The sequence below is a fragment of the Solea solea genome, chromosome 11 (genome assembly GCF_958295425.1).
Source record: "Solea solea chromosome 11, fSolSol10.1, whole genome shotgun sequence".
Taxonomy (NCBI): domain Eukaryota; kingdom Metazoa; phylum Chordata; class Actinopteri; order Pleuronectiformes; family Soleidae; genus Solea; species Solea solea.
The window spans coordinates 18,498,069-18,520,959 of NC_081144.1; the positions used below are offsets into that span (position 1 = coordinate 18,498,069).

The window sequence follows — 22,891 nt, forward strand, 5'->3', positions numbered from 1 at the left end:
CAAAGTCATCAGATTCAAAAAGGGCAATTTGATTATGTCGTGCAATGATTAGGAAGGTATTATGTTAGGCCAGCAGAAGGCACAGCATGACAGGGAAGAAGTCCACCTCCTCTTCTCCCCTTCTTCTCATTCATTATTTCAAAACCAAAGTTTTCTCATTGTAACTGTAGAAACGCCTGGTCAGGAACACGATGGCACATTGGCACCCTGCAGTAGACTGATTTTACAGACAACCTTCAGGGACAAAGCTACACATTGATTCCCAGGGGAGAAAGCTCATTATGGGCTATCTTTCATCTCTGCTGTCCTTGGCTAATTTAAGCCCACACAGAGGGCTCGTTTTGGATGCGTCACAGAGGGGATGATGGATGGAAATGTGTGAATGGGTTCATCGACAGTCGGAGGCTTCACCATGATATCTATCGATCACATTATCTCCAGGTTGTGTTTTAACAAGTCTATCATATATCTAACATATCATCTAGCTGTACTGCCGTGGCAGTGTTGAGTTCTAGCTTGAGTTGGGAATGTGCTTTTTATTAGACCTGTAACGATGCACCTGAATCACGATTCGGTTTGAACTTATTTTTTACTGACTCGCAGTTTGATACGTGGTTCGATTTATTTGTCTGTTTTGGTGAGGGCGGTACGAAGAAAAAAAAAAGAGGGATTTTGTTGAGAAAAACTGGATTTTTTTTTTTTAAACTAAATAAATATAACAAACAATGTACAACATAAATAATGGCTAGAGCTTTTTATTTCCACACTGAATTACATCAATTATTGTTAAAAAAAAATATGTCCTGCACACTCTGAGGGAACAGACTTCCAGTCTGTGCTGCAAATCAGAAAAGAAATGACAAAAAAAGAAAAAAACAAAACAACATTTATCTTTTCTTTAACAAAACACTGTTAAAAAAACAAAACAAAAAAAAAATTAAACTCCACTGTGGATATGATTTAAGCTTAGGAAACAAACTTGTAAGCATTGGACACATAAACCACAAAACAACTAAACAAATGAGCAATTCTTGTCTTTAGAGAACCAAACGTGTTGCATTGCAGTGTTGATTCAATGAAGATGAAAATTCTTTCTTCAGAAACACCATCATGTCCACGTTGTCTGGTGAGAGGATTGCTCTCTGTGTGATGTGCCTGCCGTGCCTCGAGCACACTGACCTAATACTTGAACCCCTCATTCTCCACCACCACAGACGGGCACATGAGTGCCATGAAAAACCCGGTCCGAATAAGCCGGTAACTTCATGTGAAATAATAATGTATATAAATAATAACTTGGTCGTATGAAACACTTGCACACGGACAACCTGAACTCCAAAGAGCTTTAAACTCTTTCTAGGTTTCTAGGTTTTGAAGCAGAAGATCAGACTCTTTAACTTAAAAAAAAGCTTTATTTCACAGTTCATTATCACAAGAACTCTTTTAATTCATTCAAATCTATACAAATGTTCCGGCAACAGCACAAAGACTTTGACTACGTCAGGTAATCTGATTTATTGTAATTCCTCTGCACAGGAATTTGAAATCCTTTTTTTTTCAGATTTTTACTGTATTTGCCTTGCTTATACAAATCTGAATCAAACATACATTTAACATACAAATAAATGTATGGCTGTTATTGAGTGATTCTGCCTGATAGTAATGTTGGCAGGCTTGTCACTTTAGTAAAGAGGTAGGATCTTCTACACCATTAGGATTTGTGGGATGCATATTAGTTGATTTTAAACAAAACTGTGGGAAAATGTTTATGTTTATTCCACAGCATTGACTTTGATGAAATTGTGAACATCATTTGAAATTTGCACAACAGCTAAAGGACGATAGACTCCAGCATTTCTCAGTACGCCGTCAAGATCTTTGCAGACACACTGGTTATGAGAAGTGACTCTGAACCATGATTTTCATAATTCAGCCCCGATTAATCTGACTTGCACACAAACCAGCAATAATAATTTCCAAAATTTTATCAACTAAGTCATAAGTGGTGATTAATGTGCTCATGAGAGCACAGTGATAGTCAGTGCTGTGCTGATAGTTAAGAAAAATATGGGCCATAATTTGTCTTGTGAGTGTTAATTAAGGCCCGGACCTTAGACTGAAGTCACGCCAGCGCTCTACAAGTGACTTCTTTTTTATTCCCCAGACCCCAGTCCTTAAAACATACAAGCAGTCACATTTTTGAGAGTCAATTTATTCTGTGCAACAAAGGTGTACAGATGAATAAATCCACAGGCCATTGACGTGGAATAAAGGAGGGCGCAGACTTTTATTTTGAAAATGACTGTGTTAGCGCAATTACCGTAAAACTGTGAACTGAGGTAACGTGTTCACAAAAGAAAACTTTCTGAACACGTCATAGTCGGAAGCTTTGGTGCTGAAGGACATCAAATAAAAAAGTAAAACTTCCACTTTTTGCCCAGTAAGCACTGTTATAAATGGTTTTATGGGTGCTTTTACTGCTGCATCAACTTATTCTTTAGTGTCATAATTAGGACCAAAGCTCTCAAATAGCTAACCATTAAAAAATGAGGAATGTGTCCAGCACTGATACAACAGTTGGCCAGCACGGGGCCCATTTTCTATTGTAACAGCTTCAGGTTCACTCTTTAGACCGAACATTATCAGTTTCATAAACCTTAACCAAGCCAACTGCTCTTATTTTTTACGGTAACTTTCCCTTTTCCTCTGTTAACCTTCTCTGAACATACTTTTTTTATCATGTTGTAATTTTGTATGGCGGCTGTATTGTTCGTAATGACCTTCCAAGGCGCAACAACATAAATATTTTAATCACTTACTGGAGAATAAATGGCCACGAAAGGTGATCAGTTAACTTGGCATTTAAATGATGTACTTATTGTACAATAATGCTTCATAAACGGGAAAGTTGACTCGATGATGATGATGTACAACTATTTTTAAAGGTCTTGTAACATTCACATTATTTATTGTGATGAATATTTATCATTCAGCTTGCACACGTACACACTGTATACACTGTGTCATGTACACACAACACTGATGGTGTGTAGCATTTACACATTAGGATGTTAACAAGCTGATATTTAACCAATAACGAATGAAAAATTGCATCTAACACATTTAATTATTGGTGTTAACAACAGAAAACGTGCATGTAAAATGTATGTAAGGGCATTTAAAATTAATTACTAACTGTGTAATTTAACTCTAAATAAATACTGAAATCATTTGAATACTTAGAACCTTGCAGCCAGTAAAATATACTTTAGTGCTCCTTAGGACTATTTGGGCTTAACATTTATGCCGAGCGAGGAAGTAGAGATATGTATCTTTAAATACATTATACAGTCGGTGACGAAATCAGGCTCATAAAATCAATCCAAAGGTGTTGTAGGTGCAGAGAGTTTGTTTTCTAGTCACAGTAGTGGATAGATAGTAACATGGCAACATACGTTGTAGTAAATATTCTTCGCAGAATGGTAACAAGAGCCATCCCATATTTAATGTATTTCATATTACCAGTTGCTCACCATTATGTAGTGCCTCTTGGCTCTGGCCTGGGCAAGATGCTCATTGATCCACAGTCCAGAGTTTTATATCTTGGCTACACAGAACTCGCCTGCTGTTAGTCTGCTCCCCGAAGAAATCATGTTTTTATTCTGTTTTGAAACTAAGAAGTGCAACACCAACTGTTCTCTACTTAATCAATGATCATATAATATTATACATATACATATATATTAAATTTAATTATATTAATATATCTATAATCCAAACATGCATGTTCATCTGCTGGTGCAGGGCATGTATTGTACTGCACATGCTGTATTACTGCCAATGACACTATTCTAAAACCTGCAGCATCATAATTTAAGAATTATGTCTATAATACAGGTTGACATCCCATATAATGGGAATATAATTTGGAAGTACAGAATCCTGCACAGATGGCAGATAAAGTTTAGTGTTCACAGCAAAGCAGAAAGATTGCTTTCTGCTGGGAGTGTGTGTCCAGTTTCCCTTTTTCCTGAGCACATGCCGTATCATACCATCGTTGCTGACTTCAGAATATAGTTGAACCCTGAGAAAATGGCAGGGAAGCCCTTTAGTGGAGTTTGTGACTTCTGATTCTGATTCTTCTCAAACTACCCCCTCCTCACATTCTTATCACCACAAAGCACTGTGGTTGTACATTTAGTCCCAGTGGGGGAACTAAGACAGGCTAATGGATATTCATGGAAATAACACATTGAGCTGAAAACCAGTGGAGAACATTACAGTTGACAACCTGCGCTCTATTTGACAACTCTCACCGATCCCGGGCCTGAGGTTCCATATGTCAAGCCCATTCTGGAGACAGACATGGTATGACTGGTTTTATACGTATTGAGCCTTTAATTAGTATGTCTTTTTGCCTTGGAGGACTCGGGTTTGAAGGTCAGCTAAAGACTAGCTGCTATCAAGTATAACAGACAGATGACGGAGGCAGCCTGGGCTTCTGCTCCCCGAAACACAGACAAAACAGAATCACACAGTGAGTGTGTGTGTGTGTGTGTATTGTATTTGTCACTTATTTAGGATGTTTTCTGTCATAAACACTGACCTTATCAGGACCAGTAATCCTCATGGAGACAAAAACCTGGTCCTAATGAGGCAGAAGCTCATTTCTAGAGAACTGGTTAAGTTTAGGGCCAATATTTTAATTGTGGTTAAGGTTAGGCATTAACTGGTTATGGTTAAGGGGAAGTGGGGAGCGGTGCAGTGGGTGTGGTCTGGTAGTGAACCTGACACTGGGAGTAGCTGAGTGGAAAATCCCCAGTGCTAACAAGGTGCGACGACTCATCAACGACTGGCATTTATAAAAGAGGGTGGGATCTGGGACAACACGCGTCGTAGTGGTTGGACATGAGGTTGATGTAAGAGGATACCGGTGATGTAACGGAAGGGTAAGAAAGCCATAGGCAAAATAGAATTGCAGCAACTGGTGTTTGACCAGAGAGGCAGGCGATGTATAAGATATCTATATACACAGTTCTAGGGGTTTAGTTACACTAGCTGCACAAACCTGTGTGTGTGTGTGTGTGTGCAGTCCAGAGCTCTGCTTTCCAAAAAAATCTAGCAATGTAGACTCTCAACAGAAACTCAGTGATGTAACAGTACATGTAAGATGTGATATTTCTGAGTAATATATTTGGATTATGTTTCTCAGTCCAAATGTGAAAAAGCACCGGAGGAGGATTCAGTAAGCTTGACTTCTCTCCCTCCCTCTCTCTCTCTCCCTCCCTCCCTCTCTGGTTCCAGTTAAAGCTGTACTATATTCAGCAAATCTACTTCCAACTTATTCGGCAGCTTTCTACAAATGCCACTGTCAGGGGGGTTAGGATTATTCCTTGACAGGCTCTCCAGTTTAATCACACGAACTTCATGCTCGAGAACCACAGTGTGTAGTACATAATTAGGGTTTTTCCATTTTGTTAAAATATTGACATGTTCCTGAAGCTCTGATTTACACGGCTCAATTGCTTTGGAGACTTGGCCGTGAATAAATAACGCTCTGCAGTTATGTGTACAGCATGACCATGGTTAAAAAAAGGCTGTCAAAAATGTACAGACTTGCAGATGATGGAAAAATTCTAAAAATAAGATTGACCAAGTAGAACTGAGCATTATGGCAGTAGACGTACAGTGTAATGCTGAAAACAAGAGGACGTTCTTTTTCCCATACTTACTGTCGCTTTCCTCTGCAAAACTCATGCTCACGCACATACTTAACAGTGTTTACCCGCCCTTGAATTGGAAACCTCATATGACCAACACAAAGCCATCAAAAGACCAAAATGAATGAAAAGTAGTCTTTGAAGTTAGTGAAAGAGATTCACAGAATAATCCTGATGGGTGAGGAGGGTTAACAGAAAAAGGCCAATCATAAAGACTCTTATGTCGTACAGATAAAAGTTGAGATGTGTGTTGTCTATACATGTCAGATTGTGTGACATGTGAAGTGCTACTGTGGTTGTTGTACTGCCGGATTCCAGCCTCGCTCATACTTTCATGATATGTGAATTCAGCCAGAGCAGCAGTTGGGGGTTCTTGTTGTCAGCGGCACAATGACTAAAGCACTCCTGTTGACACAATCACCACTGCCCTCCCATATTCTTCAGCGACAGCAGACGGTTGTCGAAAAATGTGCCGTTGCAGGATCGCTGTGTCTGCACTACATGAATTTATGTGAGCTTTGCTTGATCAAATGCCTCCAACCCATAGAGACCATGACATAGTTTGAGTCAGACGCCGTCGGGAGTTACACTCTGACTGTTATGAAGATGACCTAGGCCTTATTCATAATTTAGTCATAGTTGACGGTCCACAGTCTTGTGTGTGCAGCATCGCTTTGTACTGAAACAGTAAAATGTACACTACACTAATAACACTGTACACTAATAACAGGGTGGTTTCGTCATTTGAATTGCTTGGGCCACACGGTGGGTGTAGTGGTTAGCGCTCTTGCCTTTGCAGCAAGGAGAATTATTTAATATCAGGTAAAGTATACATGGCTGATTTAGCTGATACTGTTCAGATCAGCTTTCCCCTCTGACTAATTATTTGTTTGAAGAGTTTGATTTCAGTTCACTCGGGTTAGCTACAGCTCTGATTGTATCTTCTAGAATGGGAAACACATCACATACATGTATGTAAGCCAACATGTCAGGCATCTTGAAAAAAGATAAGCAAGTGCCCAGCGCCTGATGAATCTGCTCTTCCCTCAGAAAACATCAAAGAAGTAGAGCGCTGTGTAGGCCATTATGCGCTGCAATTCTGCAATTCATGTGCCAGTGGAGCACGGATACGCAATGAAACAAAGGGCAGAATATAGTCTTTCTGAACGAGGTCAACTTAAAAGGCTCTTCTGAAGCCTTTTCAAAACGCTTCACAGAGCCTCAGTGTTTTAGTCATCATAATATGTCACCCGTATGGTACAATATGGCACTTAACAATACATTAAGGCTGCAATAAACACAAGGGAATTAAAAAAAAGTCTGAATTTAGAGCCAGTATCCATTATTGTAGTGTATATGGATTATTACCACGGGAGTACAAGCAGATGATGAAAGATTGTCTTACTCCTTGAACTCGTGTTAGACCCAGCAGAACAAAATTATCTCTACAGCTAATCAGATATTGCACCTATTAATTGTCTTCTGCACTGTATCTCTGGCCCACTTCTGGTGTCATCATCGCACTGTGATCACTTGTGTGAAGTAGGTCTTAATTAGAACTTCTTGGGAGTTTGCAGAAGTGAAGCCTCAGCAGATGGGCTTCCCACCTGAGGGAGGTGAAGAAGGCAGGCTGCCTTCAATCCACGCGCCCCGCGTCTCCAGGCTGCCATAAACAGACATTTTATCAGCATGGTCTCCACAGCCCTGCCACTCAGCACACACTATTTTCCAGCCAACACAGCATTCGAAAGGTGCCTTGTCGAAGGTGACTCCACCTCCACTGAAAGGCTGCATGTGATGTGATGCTATCTGCCAGGCAGCTTTTAGACTGAATCAGTGGTTGACCTTTTTTGTTGTTGAACGTCTCAGGGGGGGTTTTTCCTGCCCTGGGAAATATGTGTCAACATTGCCTTTAGTTAGCAATTTCAGAGTCCAAAACAGCTAACCAGTGGTTTTGTTCAGTACAGTATAGCACCAGCAGTTGAAGTATTCGCATGCTGAACTGTGGTATCAATGTCTCGCCCACACACTGCTATAAACGGCACTTGGTATAAAATAAAATAGATCCACTGGGGAAAAGGTTCGCCAACTACAGTTCACGAACTTTCAAGCTGCAGTGGGTGGTTTTCTCTGGTGGGTCCAAACAGACACAGCAAGAAGTTAAAATGAGACTTTTACACGTTTGCATTTACAGGCAGAATTTGTCTAAATGAGAAACTTATTTCCACTGTTTTGACTGAAATAACTTTCATGCAATAAATTTATACTGGATGAACTGTCAGACAGTTACAGCTTGTTTAAAAGAGGCTGTTGGTTGAGTAGGCATACAAAAGTATTCATTTGCCAACTAATAAAGTGACTTGTATACTTATATATTATGTAGTTTGATCTAAACAGGGGGATAATCAATCAAGTGATATATTTGGTGGTAGAAGTACTGTACTGTGTGCGGTCTACTCACTCACAAAGTTCAGCCATTGACAGAGGCAGGAGTTCAGTAAATAAGTGATACTCCAGTTGTACTGTAGTGTGTTGTTGTTGAATATTTCCTTCGAGGACATTGGAGCTTTTCCTGAAAAGCCCTTTCGGGAACAAACCTCAGAGGTCCCCTACCTGTGACCTCTGATGCTTTTGTGTTGAACCACTTTCAGATACTGAAATCTAACCAGACACTTGACCTTACAGATCAACACAACAGATTCTACTGCCAGCTATCCACAAAAAGAAGAGAACCTAATCATGGTTTAGACAAAGGCAGTGTTTAGAGTGAAGTCTTAATTCAGATTTAGATAAAGAGTAAGAGTAAACCCACACTTTTCTAGCTCTTTTATTCCAGGAAAATCTGTACTCTTATGATGTGATGGGAAAGATGCTAAACTGTTGAACATTTAAAGGGGCTTTATGTATGTAAGATGTGCAACTAGAGTTTGAATCCGGGACTGCAATTCAAATTGGAAATATTGGGAAGCGTTGCCCTCACTCCCAGAATCTTAAATTGCAAATACAATGATTGCACCAAAGTTATCAGTGAAGCCAGAATTTCAATGTGATGATGAATGATGGCCATTGAATCACTTACTACAATAAATGTCTCACATGTGGCACCTTTAATTACTAAATACTACATGTGTATAGAGAGAGTGAAGCTCTGATAGGACAAGATGTTCATCTTTTCTAGTGTGTGTACAGATACATGTGTCTTGTTGCATACATTCATCATTGTCTGAAGTGTGTATTCATAGCAAATGCATCTGTAAACCATGACATTGCTTTCCTCAAAGGCCTGCAGGGGAATGAGTGAGTAGTATGTTATTTCTTTTTTTACAATCATGCATGCACATTGCGATACTACTGCTGTTAAGTAGCTCCACTAGCCATGTTGCTAGAGTGAACAACTTTAAAGGATTATGGATTGAGAATATACACCAAAGACATGAAGTATGCTGCATGGCGAGAGCTCATACAATGTGTCTCCATTCATTCCACCTTCCCTGATTCTGCCAGCCCTAAGCACAGCCGGTTCACACTGGGGAGAAGACGCTTAAAATAGAGATGGTGGGGATATGGAGTGCACATTTGCATTACCCTAAGAGAGTGACAAAGATGGAGAAAGAAGAGAAGAGAACAGGGAAGAAGCTGTGTGACCGTCTTCCCCCTCTGGGCTGTAAAAACTCTCTGATAACATCCAGGCCATAGAACAAGGACACTTCTCCTTTCAGATGACTCGCTGTGAGGGCAGGGCACACAGGAGTGCAGATAGGACCTCACCGGCAAAGCAAGCTGCATTTGACTGCTTCATTCTACATACATGTGCATAAGAAATAAATGTGTGTATATATACAATATACAATATACAATATACTATATATAGGTTTTCCTTTCCCACTGACACAGAGAAATCCTCTTTGCTAAAAGAGCAGTTTGACTTAATGATGAGCTGGAAACTTCAGGCAAAACCTTATCTATTCTGTCTTCATTCTTCATTCTCTGGAGCCTCTTTTAGAGCAAATCCATTCGATTGTCCTTTAAACACGTGCTTTAGAAAAATGAAAGATACAACTTTACTCCAATTCAATTGCTGTCCTACAAGATTGTTCTTCTCCATTTTAAAAATGTTTAACCCTCCGCATGAAACAATAAACATATTCATATTTACATTTGAAATGAATTAACCTCACAAGATAACACTGACTCATATGTGCAGGATGCACAACCAAGAACCTCTGGTTTCACTGCACTTTTCTAAAACATCAAACTGACGTCAAATCCGAACACTCCCGTGTTATCTTTCATCCACACACACAACTCTTTGCACATCGAAATGCTTTTGAGTTTCACAGTTCTCCATCGACTTCGTTGTGGCAGTCTAGACACTGACGCTGCATCTTTCCCTGTACAACAGTGTTACACGCACCTTCCGAGCGGTGACCTAAAATTGTTCAGTCTCCACTGATTTGAACGGAGGATCAAAGTTAAAGATTATGAAACGTGGAAACACTGCACTGGACTTGTCACTTGTCTCACAACACACTCTTCGGTTCTGTTCTGCGTTGTGTTCAAATGCTCAGCTCAGGGGAAAAAAAAAAAACTGAAAGGAAAACTCCTTTACTGGCCATAGGAAAGAGTCAATGGCCCCTTTTTTTTGCAGGTTAATGCGTGTTTAAAAACCCTGCATATGCCCACTACTTTTACCATAAAAGCTTTGTCTTGGTGTATCAACAGAAATGATTGTACAACCTGAAGTTTAGTTGCCAGAACACAACATGCATGTCTGAGTGACCGCCCGGTGACTAAAGCAGGAAACATGAGTCTTCTGCTCCATGGATCACCGCCTGGAGACTGGTGGATTTACTGTACGTGGATGACATCATGCAGTGTCACACTGTGATGACAGTGTGAAGCTGTCAGTAATGTTGCAGTGCACCTGTGCATAAGCATCACAAGTGCATCTTCAAGTCTTGGTGAGCTTGAAGACTAAACCGACCTCGAAGTGAACATCAGCCACAACCTTGGTCTGCATGTACTCGCATCACTCCCACTTTTTTTTTTGTTTTTGCAATGGCCTTAATATACTGGTAATTGCCTCGCTTTCCTATAGAAAACATAAATTCACACCACCACTAATAAATGACTCTGAGTCCTCTGGGATTAGTGTGGGAAAACATTTATTTCTTTGGCCTCAGTTGCAGCATATTGAGAAAATGAGGCAAGCATAACAGTCCTTCTCTGTCCTTCCCACTTCCATTAATTCCAGCATGTAGCTTGAGGAGTGTCTGACCCAGAATAATTACTGTTTTCAAGAGGAGGTCAGCAGAGACGTACTGTAAAGCCGGGACAGACTCAAGCAGGAATGCGATAAACAGCTAAAGTTAAAGTTAACAACTACTAAACAGTAAATGTATCAAAAATATCAGCGTGGCATATTTTTTCAAGGCAAAATTACATGCAGATAAAATGACACTTGTTAAAAGTATTCTATTTTACAAATGTCAGATATTTTACTTTTAAAATAGACATGTAAATGACTGTAAATGTCTTTTCTATGTCAGTTTGAAATAGTTTTGTTTGTCATTTGTTCACAAGTGAATGATCACAATTTCTTTTGTGGTTCACCTGAGACAGATTTTCTTGCTTCTCAAAGGTTAGAAAGGGAGACCAGCATGTTCACTGGTCAGGAATTAAAAGGACTGAGGTGAAATCATGTCAGTCTCCCCCAAAAAACTGGAGTATTGGAAATAGTACTGATAATAATCAGAATACTTCAATCAACTTTATCATGCATCAATATTCCTGGTCATTTAAAATTTCTGACAGTTCTATTTTGTCTATAAACTGCTTTTTATCCGTCAGTGTGTAAGACACTGTCTCAGGTCGTGATCACTGACCGATGACTAAGACTGATGGGATACAAGGTAAAAGAGTTTCAACCTTTAAATGTCTAGGGTATGAGTTTGAAAGCAATAACAATAACAAAGCCTCTAAAGCATGTTCTTTTCTTTTCTATAAGTCGGGTTATAACAAAATAAAATTGAAGCGGCATCATATGAGCATTACGTGTTCATGTGAGCAGCATCAGACATTTGCACAAAGCAATACACGGCAGCATTGTTTTGACTTTAGAGCTCCAGACGTCACGTGACTCAGTTTACAACCTCTGCCGTGACAGGAAGAGCTTCAGCTTCAGATTAATAGTGGCAATGCCGGTTTCAAGCCGTCAGAGTTTACTGCACACTTTAAATTCGTGGAGATTGAGCAATATATCTGCTCTATCTCTGAATATATCTGACCCTTACATTGCCCCAGGGTGTTAGTATTCCGTGTGTGGAAATAGCCAGAGTGGACATTATTCCAGACCTGCAGGATCCGACATCTTCAACTTTCTGATAAACTTTACAGCATCCTACTCTGGAGAACACTCAACATTGTGATAAAAACATGGACAAAAAAAACCCCCACATTTAAAGTTAGGTAGAACTGGATTCTGCACCTGCTATGAAATGATCAGTACACATGCAGAATCTGTTGCCTGTGGCCGCCAATTACTCCGTCTTTTATGCTTATATGTGTTTTATGGCCGTTATATGGCAGTGATCCAACTCTGTTGTCCCTCGAGCTGGTAAAATGCTCTCCCGTTTACTGTGGCACAACAGCTATCCACCATTTTCACTTTTTTTTTTAATACAGCCAGTGATAAGACAAGCTGCCTGTAATATATGTTTTTTATATATATATATCTATATATATATAGATATATATATCTATATATATATATGGTTTGATAGGTCTATGGATGCAAAATATTATAAAAATTATAAAAATGCAAAATGCAAAGTCACTAGCACCAAAACTAAACTACTGTACATCACAGATCATACTGACCAAAGAAATGCTTGACCTGAACCCACCAGAGTGACAAAGACGCAATTAGCACCAATTTGACATCTGATTGCTTCAAGTTCACATGAATTACAATGTGTCAAAATGTGTCCGGCCATGATTCATATAATCAACCCTTCAGTCATTCTTCTCTGGCTGATTGAGAGGCATCATGGATAACCTAAATCTGCTTGTGATCTTAGACTAAAAGTTTGTTTATGGCCACACTGATAAATGACAAATGAGTCCAGAGGGAAACGAATCCAGAAGGAGGCTATAAAACACCAAAAAAATGTAGTACAATAAAGAAAACAATAACAATGTTTTGCCCAAGCTACTATCCATTTAGCTACCATCTGCACTCTCCAGGCAAGTCTGACCTCTGTTCAGTACTGTCTGACTTTGCTGGGGTCTAGACGTCTCTGGTCCACTCAGTTATTGCTCATAAAGCTAAACTGACCCTGAACCTGCAGTAACAGAATGGAACTTGACAGCTCACAACTGTATAACCCGTACAGGTAAAGTTCAGTTCAGTTCAAGTGTACCCCTAAAGTCCTCTACTGTTTACATTACAACCCCACAAGTAATTGCTAGTCCACTCATAACCCCTCCACAGTCTAACACTTTGATCCGTGAAACATCTCACTAAGATCAAAAGTAACTGTCCGACATAACTGAGGTGTCTCTCGAGAGATCAGACTAAATTGACTGGAATCATCTCCACTTGCTCAAGATGGTACGATCCACTTTAAGGACAGAACCTGTGCATATAGTAGAAAAGAAACACCCAAGTGTAATTTAAGAAAATAACCCAGCCAGTTCCAAAGGCTGAACTCCTCAGAGAAATGCCGTATGCATTTGAAAAATATGACAGGGCTGCCTTTCCAGTCCAATAAACTCAATAAACTGTTAATGATAAAGCAAATTGAAAATGTCAGAAAGTATACAAAATGCTGAAAGCAATTCTCTGTAACCTTGATGAATGGTGCTGCATATTGGATATTTATGAATTATGAGGCTACATGGCTTCTTCCTTTATTCCATTTAAACCTCATTTTAACTGGCACCTTGCCCACAGTCGTGGACACAATAGAATCTGTAATGACAGTGAAAGCAAACTTTAGCACATTGTTGAAGTCGCGCTTCACATTTTGCCAAACTCAAAAGTGAATTATTCACTGAGGGAAATAGCCGCCTAATTCATCACACCTGTCTGCAGGCCTTAATGTTTGTTAATAAGGTTTTGTGTTTGAAAGAAAAATGACAGCACACTTCTATTATCAAACACTGATGCCCTCACACAGTCCTCAACTTCTTTAAATCACCATCATTCTTACAAACAGCATCATATTATGGAAGAAGCTTAAAAAGGGACCATTTCTCCCACCATTGTGCTTTACATTTTTCAGGAATGGCATCAACAGCCTATTATTATTGAGGTCCACGTGTCTGAAAATGACACTGATTTTTGATTCAAATCTGCTTAACATCGTGTTCATGGTTTTTGTAATCCAGTTTATAATTCATTAGCATTGTTTATACATATGTATCAAGATAAATTAGTCAATCTCTCATTGTTCTTATTCTTGCAGGCCTTTGCTTCTCAGGACCAAGCATAATTGTTCTACCTTTTAAAAGAGCTTCAGTGGTTTTCTAAAACAGCTGGGCAGCCAACATGTTTGATAAGATTACTCAAACTGAACTGGGTTAAGGGAAATTAATGCACATTGATCATATATGATATCAACACTTAGCTATGGGATTCAATTGTTTGTGTGCATTTAGGGGTGCAACTATAAGTCAACATTGTCCATAAAATCTTTTTCAAGCTATGGACCTGAACAACATTTTTTTATAGAGAAAGTCTATCTAGTATTCTACGCTTTTGTGCAGACAGTGTGAAATGTGATGACAAACCCACTGACTCTGTTAGCTCTACTAACTTCACGCCTTAGCTAACAGCTCAATCTGCACACTTGTTTTCTTTTTTTTTTTGGTGTGGACATGACACGTTTCAGGTGGTCTGGTGTTGTGAACGTCCACTGGGAAGGTCAGTTAAACTTGGTTGTGTCCTCCACTGTCACAGCAAACAACATCACTCCGTACGTTTGCATACACAGTTTAATCAACCTAAGGCCGCAGTCCGACTGAGTTAGGCAATCAGACCTCTTGCAGAGTCCGAGTATACATGCGGAGGAGAAACTCGATTCAGTGTGGCGCTGTATCTCTATAAGCTGGTGCATATTGAATCATTTTCCCGTTGACCTTTACGCCACAGAAAAACAAAGAGCGAACTGTGAGATGGACCTTTCTTTGGTTCTTCAGCATATATCTATGTTAGTCTTCTCCGTAGCTTTCACCAACACCATCGTGTTGTTTGTTCTTTTCCACCAACAGTACTTCCGGGTCAAAGACCAGGGAGGAAATTTTGTTACATGCAGAGAACGCCAAGTCCAACTCCAGTCTGACTAAGCGCATACATACATACAGGAGTAATCAGATTTTTAATTGCATTATCTATCCAGGTATGTTAGTCCGACTAAGTGTAGCTCGAAATTAGTCGGACTAACGTGTTTGCATGACATCAAGGAAACCAAATTATTATCTTAGTCCGACTAAAGTCCGATAAAATGCATGTAAATGCACTGACTGTTGAGGGTGTGGATGCAGGCCAGGCTGTGCTAACAGTGCCACCTGTTGGACAATTTGGTAATTACTTCATGCAGTCGGAGACACCTCTAGGCTGTATATTTTGAACTCAAACAGGGTTTGAAGGTGATCTGATTAGTCCATTAATAATTTCAATAATTGATGACGAGCCGACTATCAGAACGGTCGGTAGTTGCAGCCTTAATTTCAATGTTTCTTAATTTATTAATTTCAATGTTTCTTAATTTCTTAATTTTACTGTGTACAGTAGCTATTATTTTTTTCACTATAACTGGAGCTGTGATGCCTCTAAGTCTCTGTTTGCTGCCTGTTGACTATGCACTCCTGCCTTTATTTGAAGTGAAAGGGGCTGTGTACTCAAGCTTTCAGACTAAGAGACAGGGTAAATATAACTCAGCACGTAAACACGTACACACACATGCACACTCAGGCATGCAAATGCCTCTGCGATGGCAATCTGTATTACCAAAGGTACACAGGAAGCAAATCTTGCATTCCCACTATGTTGTGTTGCTAATTTGTTGATTACAGTTGATAATTCCTCCGAGATCCTGCAACAGCGAAGTGACACGTCCCTAATATCAACTGAATGTGATGCACAGAGACTCGCCAGGTGGTTACAAGCCCTGCTCTCATTTAACAACAAAACACTAAGTACTGACATGTCACCCACTATTTTGCTTCTGTGAAAAATATGCATTTGCAGTTAGTGCACATCATTACATGTTTCTCCTCACAAGTGTAGATACACCGAGGAGCCACATCATTAAGACAGTAACTGGTTTTACTGTGGTTGCTGATTTTTTAATTAGTCAAGCAATAGAGAATAAATTAAAGCTTATAACGGTTTTAAATGACAGATGGTTACGGATAAACAGGACACATACAATAGTGTGCTGAACCATTATAGGTCCAGTGTATAAGAATTGGTGTCATCTAATAGTGGCACTCCAAAACGTAACAAATGGAGGACTCCTCCGCAGTGGCCTTTGTGGAACAGACGAGATGTAAACACTCTCTCCACTCTCACACCCTCTCTGCCATTTCCTCTGTCTTTGTCTTTAGTTTATGCATCAGGTTTATGTGGGCAAAGCCATTCTTTGTTGTAAATAATTCTATGGCTACAAATGTACACTCATCCAAACACACATGGATCATATATTCAGTTTCTGCCAATAAACCTTCCTAAATGTTACTTACTGGACCTTGAAAGGCAGTTGCACATCTTGTGTATAACATTCACATAAAGCTAAATATTCAGAGGTCAAGGACTGGTGCAACATGGGTGCATGGGCCTGTGATTGTGGGTGCTGCTATTTTCAGTATATTTGTAGATACACATTCTTCCAGTGTGCCACTGTGCACTTTAAGTGAAATGGTTTACTTCATTTCCCCCCTCGAAAACATTCCCTCGTAAATCAAAATGCACCATTTGGAATAATCTCCACACATTGGTTGTGTTTTTTTCCCCCCTCAGAATATCAGCTGCTTATATTTGTGTTGTTGAAGAGGTGGAGAGGCTGCGAGGAGTAGTAGGAGTTAAGCTCTCCTTACCAGATATCCAGCATAAGAGAGATAAATACCACAGCTGATTCTCCATAGAGTCCACGGAGTTATGGATTGCTTCTGTGGCACAGGCCTCTGGGAGGCAAATATGCTGTTGAATCCTGCAAATGTTTTTGGCAGTGCGCACACACACACACACACACACACACACACGCACGCACAGTCTCCATGCCTCTGAGGCTGCAGCAGCTGTTGGTATACAGTCATATAGTGTAAGCCACTTTGTTGCATTGCTAAGGTCAACATATCATTCACCTAAGAACCAACAAAAGAAAGAAGTGGTGGAATGTATATTATGCATATGGATCTAGGGTCCAAGAAGCAACAGCCAAGGCTGCTGCATCATCCCATTAATAACATCCACTGCACAATGTCCTCCACCTTATTGTGCATGACCTACCCACTCAGAAAGATATGCTGGGTGGAAAAGAGCCTGGGAAACTGCATTATGTTCCAATCAACACGGGCCCTTGCTGTCAGAAGTTTTTACTTCACCTCGTGCCACATACATCAATAACGTTTCCACTGTTTGTAAATTTATAAGTATTTTAGGAGAAAGGTCCCTGCTGGGTGATGCTATCCCTCCCCCCTTCATTTCTCTCCGCCTCCCATGTCTGGAAAAGGCCAGTTAGTGGAAAGGGCCATGACAGATAAATCTGATCCTTTGTAGAGGCAGTATTGATCCAACAAAAGCTCACTACATGAATCAAGTATGAGCTCTGTGCTGTTGGTTCCATGTGCATCAGTGCAGTAGAAGCACACACTGTTGAAGTCCAAACGGAATGAGCTTATCATTAAACCCATTCGGCTTGAGGCAGCTATAGTGGGAACTTTGACTTGCATTTTGTGAGATCTGAATCTGGGAATATAAGATAAGGAAGGAAGAACTCAATCAGAGTTTTGTTTTTTAACGCTGTATGCCCTTCCTGACTGGGCTCAATTTAGAGTGTCCGGATAACAATTGAACAGTGTATGGCATTTTTTTCCCAGTTATGTCATTTTCTGCAGTTATGTATATAAATGGGAAAATTAAATGAAAGCAGTTAGGGTCCAATTCTGCCTACATCACCTCCCCATTAATTACTATGACAGTGAACAGGTAAGTAATTTATGGTTGACCGCTGTCTGTGGCACCAGCTGCCTCCTCTGTTTTTTGCTCATCATTCTCTCTGTGTGGTATTTTCAGCCCGGTCAGATGAACCAGTATCCATGTCTGTTTTGTCTCTTCATACTTTACACACGGACAACCTGCTTTGGTCCGTCTGGATTCAACAGTCTGCTGAGCACAGGGTATTTATGACACACACACACACACACACACACAAACATATACATCTCAAGAGAGTAGGATCTCAGAGAAGCAACACAGCCTATTTCTCTGCAAATTAGGTTAATCACCCTCCAGAGAGGCCAAGTTAATAACCCTCATCGAGGCTATTAAGATGGCACCTAAATCACAGGAATCTCTGAATATCTGATGGCCCATCACACAGCAGAGGCACTTCTGGCATTCTTGATAGCGCTCGCTTTAATGATGACGACTGGTCATGTTCACCCCAAGCAGCTCCAGACGAATGATGTTGTGCGGGCGCAATTGTTTCTCTCCACGGGCAACACCTCAGCGTAGAGTATGATATATTAGAAATGCTGCTTCATTAAGCCAGTGATCATATTCAGAAGACTAATACTTTTCTTTTTACATGGGGCCAACACACAGAAGAACATTATTCCTTGCTATATCAATAGGAGGATGCAATTCCTAAATGCACAAATGATCAAAGACCCCTCCTATTTATTACAAGAAGTTATCCAAGCCAGAAAAAGCAAGACGTATGAAGGAACAGCCACCTGTCCCTAACAGTCCTGTGGTAAGCAAGTGGAAACTGGCGAATAAAGCCCTTCTGAAAGGCAACTGGTGTCTCTGTCAGCACAATTTTGCAGCGGTATCGTGCCGAGGCCTGATAGCATCTCCAGTGTCTCAGTGGAATGAGAGCTCACCATGGGGAACATAAAACTGTGTGACGTCCATGAAAGACTGAGCCTGGAGATGCCGAGCTTCGGTAGAGATGAATCCCTGATGGTGAAGTCTCCACTGGAACCCTCTTTGGCTCAACCTTGTTAGAGTTGTGTGCCATAATGGCTCGCTCGTATCGCGGATCAAATTCAAATTTATCCCGAGTGAGATGCAAATGAAATACGAAATATTTAATAGGCAGAGCCAGCGTAAAGAGGCTGACGACAAAGCACTTTTTTCATCCACATTCCAAGTAAAAGCACAGGGAACTGAACCACACACACACACACACAAACTCACACCCTCACACTCATGCATATATGATTCGAGCCATTGAACAATCCAGTGTTACTGGTGATTCAAGAAAAAGATTAAGATCTTTGATATTGTATTCCTTCCAAATGCTCCACAGTAACTGAATCAAACAACGGGGTTAGTCAGAGAGCAGTGTTGGGTAATTGGTGCTAAAACCATGGGTCAAGTTTTCAAATTTGACCTCTTTTTGTCAGTAATTTATAAAGCAAAACTGCAGTAGATAATTGTATTCCAGCTTTGTACCATTTATTTACACAGATTATTCTTTCTGGGGCTTTCTGGGGTTGTTTACATAAGATGAACTAGTTAAAGAGCTCAAACTGGTTTGTGAGAAGTTGTGTCGTGAATATTTTTACTTAATGAATTCATTATTTGAACTAAATTGCAGCCCAGCGTAAAGCAAGAGAGAATAATTCAGAATAATCAGAATAAGGGACATCTCAATATCTCTATATATTACAATATGATAGGGGCATCCTACATGAAACTATCAAATTGATTTCCATTGTTCAGCATTAGTAAAACCTCACACATTTGATGAGTGATGTATTGTACGTAATCATTTGATCATAATTTGCGATTAACGTCAGTGATCATACAGAATTATTACCATGAGTTGTCTTTATGAGACATAATATAAGACTTTATCAATAAAAAACACTGGCCATCTTTGAATGTATGCACATTTGTATTATCTATTGATAAGTTATCTATCCATCAGTTGCTTAAGCCAGTGCTGTTGCATTCACACACACGTGCAGGAGCTGTTCGTAGTCAGTTGTTGTCTTTCTCACGTTCACTGCTGATTTTTGTCTCTTTTTGTGTTTTTTTTTTTTTTTTTAATATTCTAACTCAACCCATCGTGAACAAAAGAAATTTACCTTAGCATAGACCTGCCCTCAAGTCTTTTCATCGTTGTCTGTGCCACATGATAATAAGAACATTGGAAGCTTTTCACCGAATGGGATCTGAAACATGCTGGATAATAAAGTAAAAAAAGACATGTTTCAGTCCATAGCGCCTCCTAGTCATCCCTGTTTGACATCCCACATCATTAAATGACAGGCAAACTCATCAGTGTGTGTCTGACTGCTGCAGGTAGTGACAAAAGCTAAATGCATATAATTATAACTTGCTCTTACATGCACAGCCATCACACAGCGAGGTCAGCCCCAAAACTACACAGTGAGTGTCGCGCATAATAAAACATATGGACGCAAATGGGCCGAAAGAAGAGCGAGCAGTGGGAATTCGATCCTGCAGGTGAAAGAATCTCACCAGTGGCGGGGTGTGTCATGACACAGTGTGACTTTTCTATTATATGCCAAATGAATGGGCTCAATTTCCTTTCTTTTGTTTGCAGACTTCCTGGATAAGTCAGAGTAAATAGAGTGGTCTCCACCCTGTTTCATTTTGGGTGGTGGGGAGATGAAGCCAATATCCATGTCTTCTTCTTTGGTTGCATTACTATTTTACTGGGGTGTGAGAGCAGCAGGGAGGGAAAGGAGCGGCCGAGTGTGAGTGGATTTTGTTGAGTGGGGTTTTAAAGATTAGCCCTCACCTCCATCTAAACACTCCGGATGACATGCTGCCTTTAAAGTTGGATTGCATACATTGCTGCATACATTTACCCCCATAATTTATGGTGGTGGTGGGGGGGGGGGGGGGGGGGGGTATTATGGGAGCAGATTTATTATTTATTATTATGAGTTATAAATCCTTCTCTTTTTTCTTACTTACTTTAATCTGTGGAGTTTTTTTGTATGTATTTGTCATCACAAGTGTGGAGGAGCTGATAGACCTAACCTTGAGCCTATGTGTGTGCGTGTTTGTGCGTGTGTGTGTCTCAGAGATAAAGAGAGAGCGAGAGACTGTGTGTGGAGCTTAAGCTGTACTATTGGCGACCCCCAGCGTGCAGGATGAGAAGTTTTTGATCGCTTTTCTCTTTTTATTCAAAACAAATCAGTCATTATAACGCCTCCACCTGAACAGTGTCTGGTGCCATCACCAAAACAACAGAACATGATGTATTTCAATTCATTTTGGTGCCAACCTTTATATTTGATCCCTTCACCATATCTCTTGTTTTCCGCACAGACCCTCCGATAGAAATGATCTAATCACCAGTTCCTGCAGTCTCATAACTTGCAGTGGCGTATATTTAATTTTTTTTAACATGTTTTTTTTTTATTCTATATAAATTAAATTAAATATAAATACATGTCTACACCTCACCTCACAAGCGTCTGGCAAACAACATGCACAACTATCCAAATGTCTTACCTGCGCACCACACTCCGTTTTATCCACATTTTTCTCGACTGCAAAATCCGTCTCAGTCCGCCTGGTGCCCTCCCATTTACACGGGTTTCCACCAAAAGTCGACAATAGCTGGTTAAATGAACACAAACACTCAAGTGACGGACCGTACTCCAGCTGTCATCAACGCAAACATCATTTACGCCGTATCCTTCGACGTTGCGCACATCAAATTCCTCCGACCGCGCTGCCAGATCCCCGTGCGGATGCCACAGCAATAGTCAGCTCTCTTTCAAGTTGCTTGTCAATTGTTCTACTGACGCTGATCTTCCTCGCGAGCGGTTAAGAAAGGTGAGGGGCGCGCGCGTGCAGGAGGATAGGTGAGCGGGAAACCTGAAGAGGTGTCCTCAAACTTTACCTCCGCGCTTATCTGTCACTTGTTTGTTTCCTCCTCACCACGCCGGTGGTGACGGAGCTGTGAGATGCGCAAAACAGAAAAAGACTCGTAGTTGGCATCCTGGCGCTGAAATGACCGCGCTCCTTCCCCTACATCACGGAAAAGCTCGTCCAAATAAGAAAGGAAAAAAGAAAAAAAAAGGGGGGGGAGGGGGGGTTAGAAGATGATGAAGATGTTCCGTCCTCTGAAGCACAGAGGAGACAACTCGCGGACGGCAGGGGGTCCTCGTTGTCTGCTCACATTTCTGGAGGTGCTGGAGAGCGCAGTGGGGTGAGATGAAGTAAAAATTTTAAAAAGAGGTGCAACTGAAAAAGAAGCCGAGAGCGATGAGGGGAGAATCCTGCTGTCTGACAGTTGTTCCAGAGGAGTTGGAGAGAAAGCGAGACAGAGAGAGAGAGAGAGAGAGACAGAGAGCAAAGAGGCTGTGGTTACAGAGAGGAGAAGAGAGGAGAGGAGGCTGCTCCGTCTCCCCCTGCTGCTCCTCTTCTCTCAGACTGACGAACGACCTGCCCGCTGAGCCCCACGCGGCCGTGACGTCATTTTAAAACCAAGTAAATATCCATTTCTTGCCGAAGTGACTCTCGCCGCCTGATTGCCAGCTCTGGTTGGAGGATGTGGGTGCTGTCCAGTGCAGCGGCGGGAGAGTGAAAGTGCACAGACACAGCTGTGACAGATGTGAAGTCATCAGACAGGCATCATGTGTACCTAATGTTGCCATGCTGTGTGATCAGAGATGATCTTCTGCATACTTTTAATGTAACAAGTGGTTCTTTCACTGCCTTTACCATCACTTTGCACCAGTCTGATCATTCTCCCCTGACCTCTAGTACTGGCAAGACATTTTCATCCACAGAACTACTGCTCACTGGATATTTTCTCCTTTTCAGGCCATTCGCTGAAAAACTTAGACATGGTTGTGCGTGACAATCCCAGTAGATCAGCAGTTAATGAAATACTCAGTCCGTCTGCCATGAAACAACCACGCCACGTTCACTGAAATCACTTTTCCTCCTC

The 22,891-nt window shown here is 40.7% G+C and overlaps 1 protein-coding gene across 2 annotated transcripts in view; it reads right to left on the reverse strand.

Moving 5' to 3' along the window:
• Nucleotides 1-22,404, reverse strand: part of ajap1 (adherens junctions associated protein 1) — a 40,549-nt gene extending 18,145 nt beyond the window's left edge. For both annotated transcript variants that reach the window (XM_058643468.1, XM_058643469.1), the window contains exon 1: nucleotides 21,445-22,404. In XM_058643468.1, coding sequence (XP_058499451.1) covers nucleotides 21,445-21,473 — 29 coding nt within the window. In that variant the 5' untranslated portion in view covers nucleotides 21,474-22,404. The remainder of the gene's footprint in view (nucleotides 1-21,444) is intronic.
• Nucleotides 22,405-22,891: the final 487 nt, after the last annotated feature.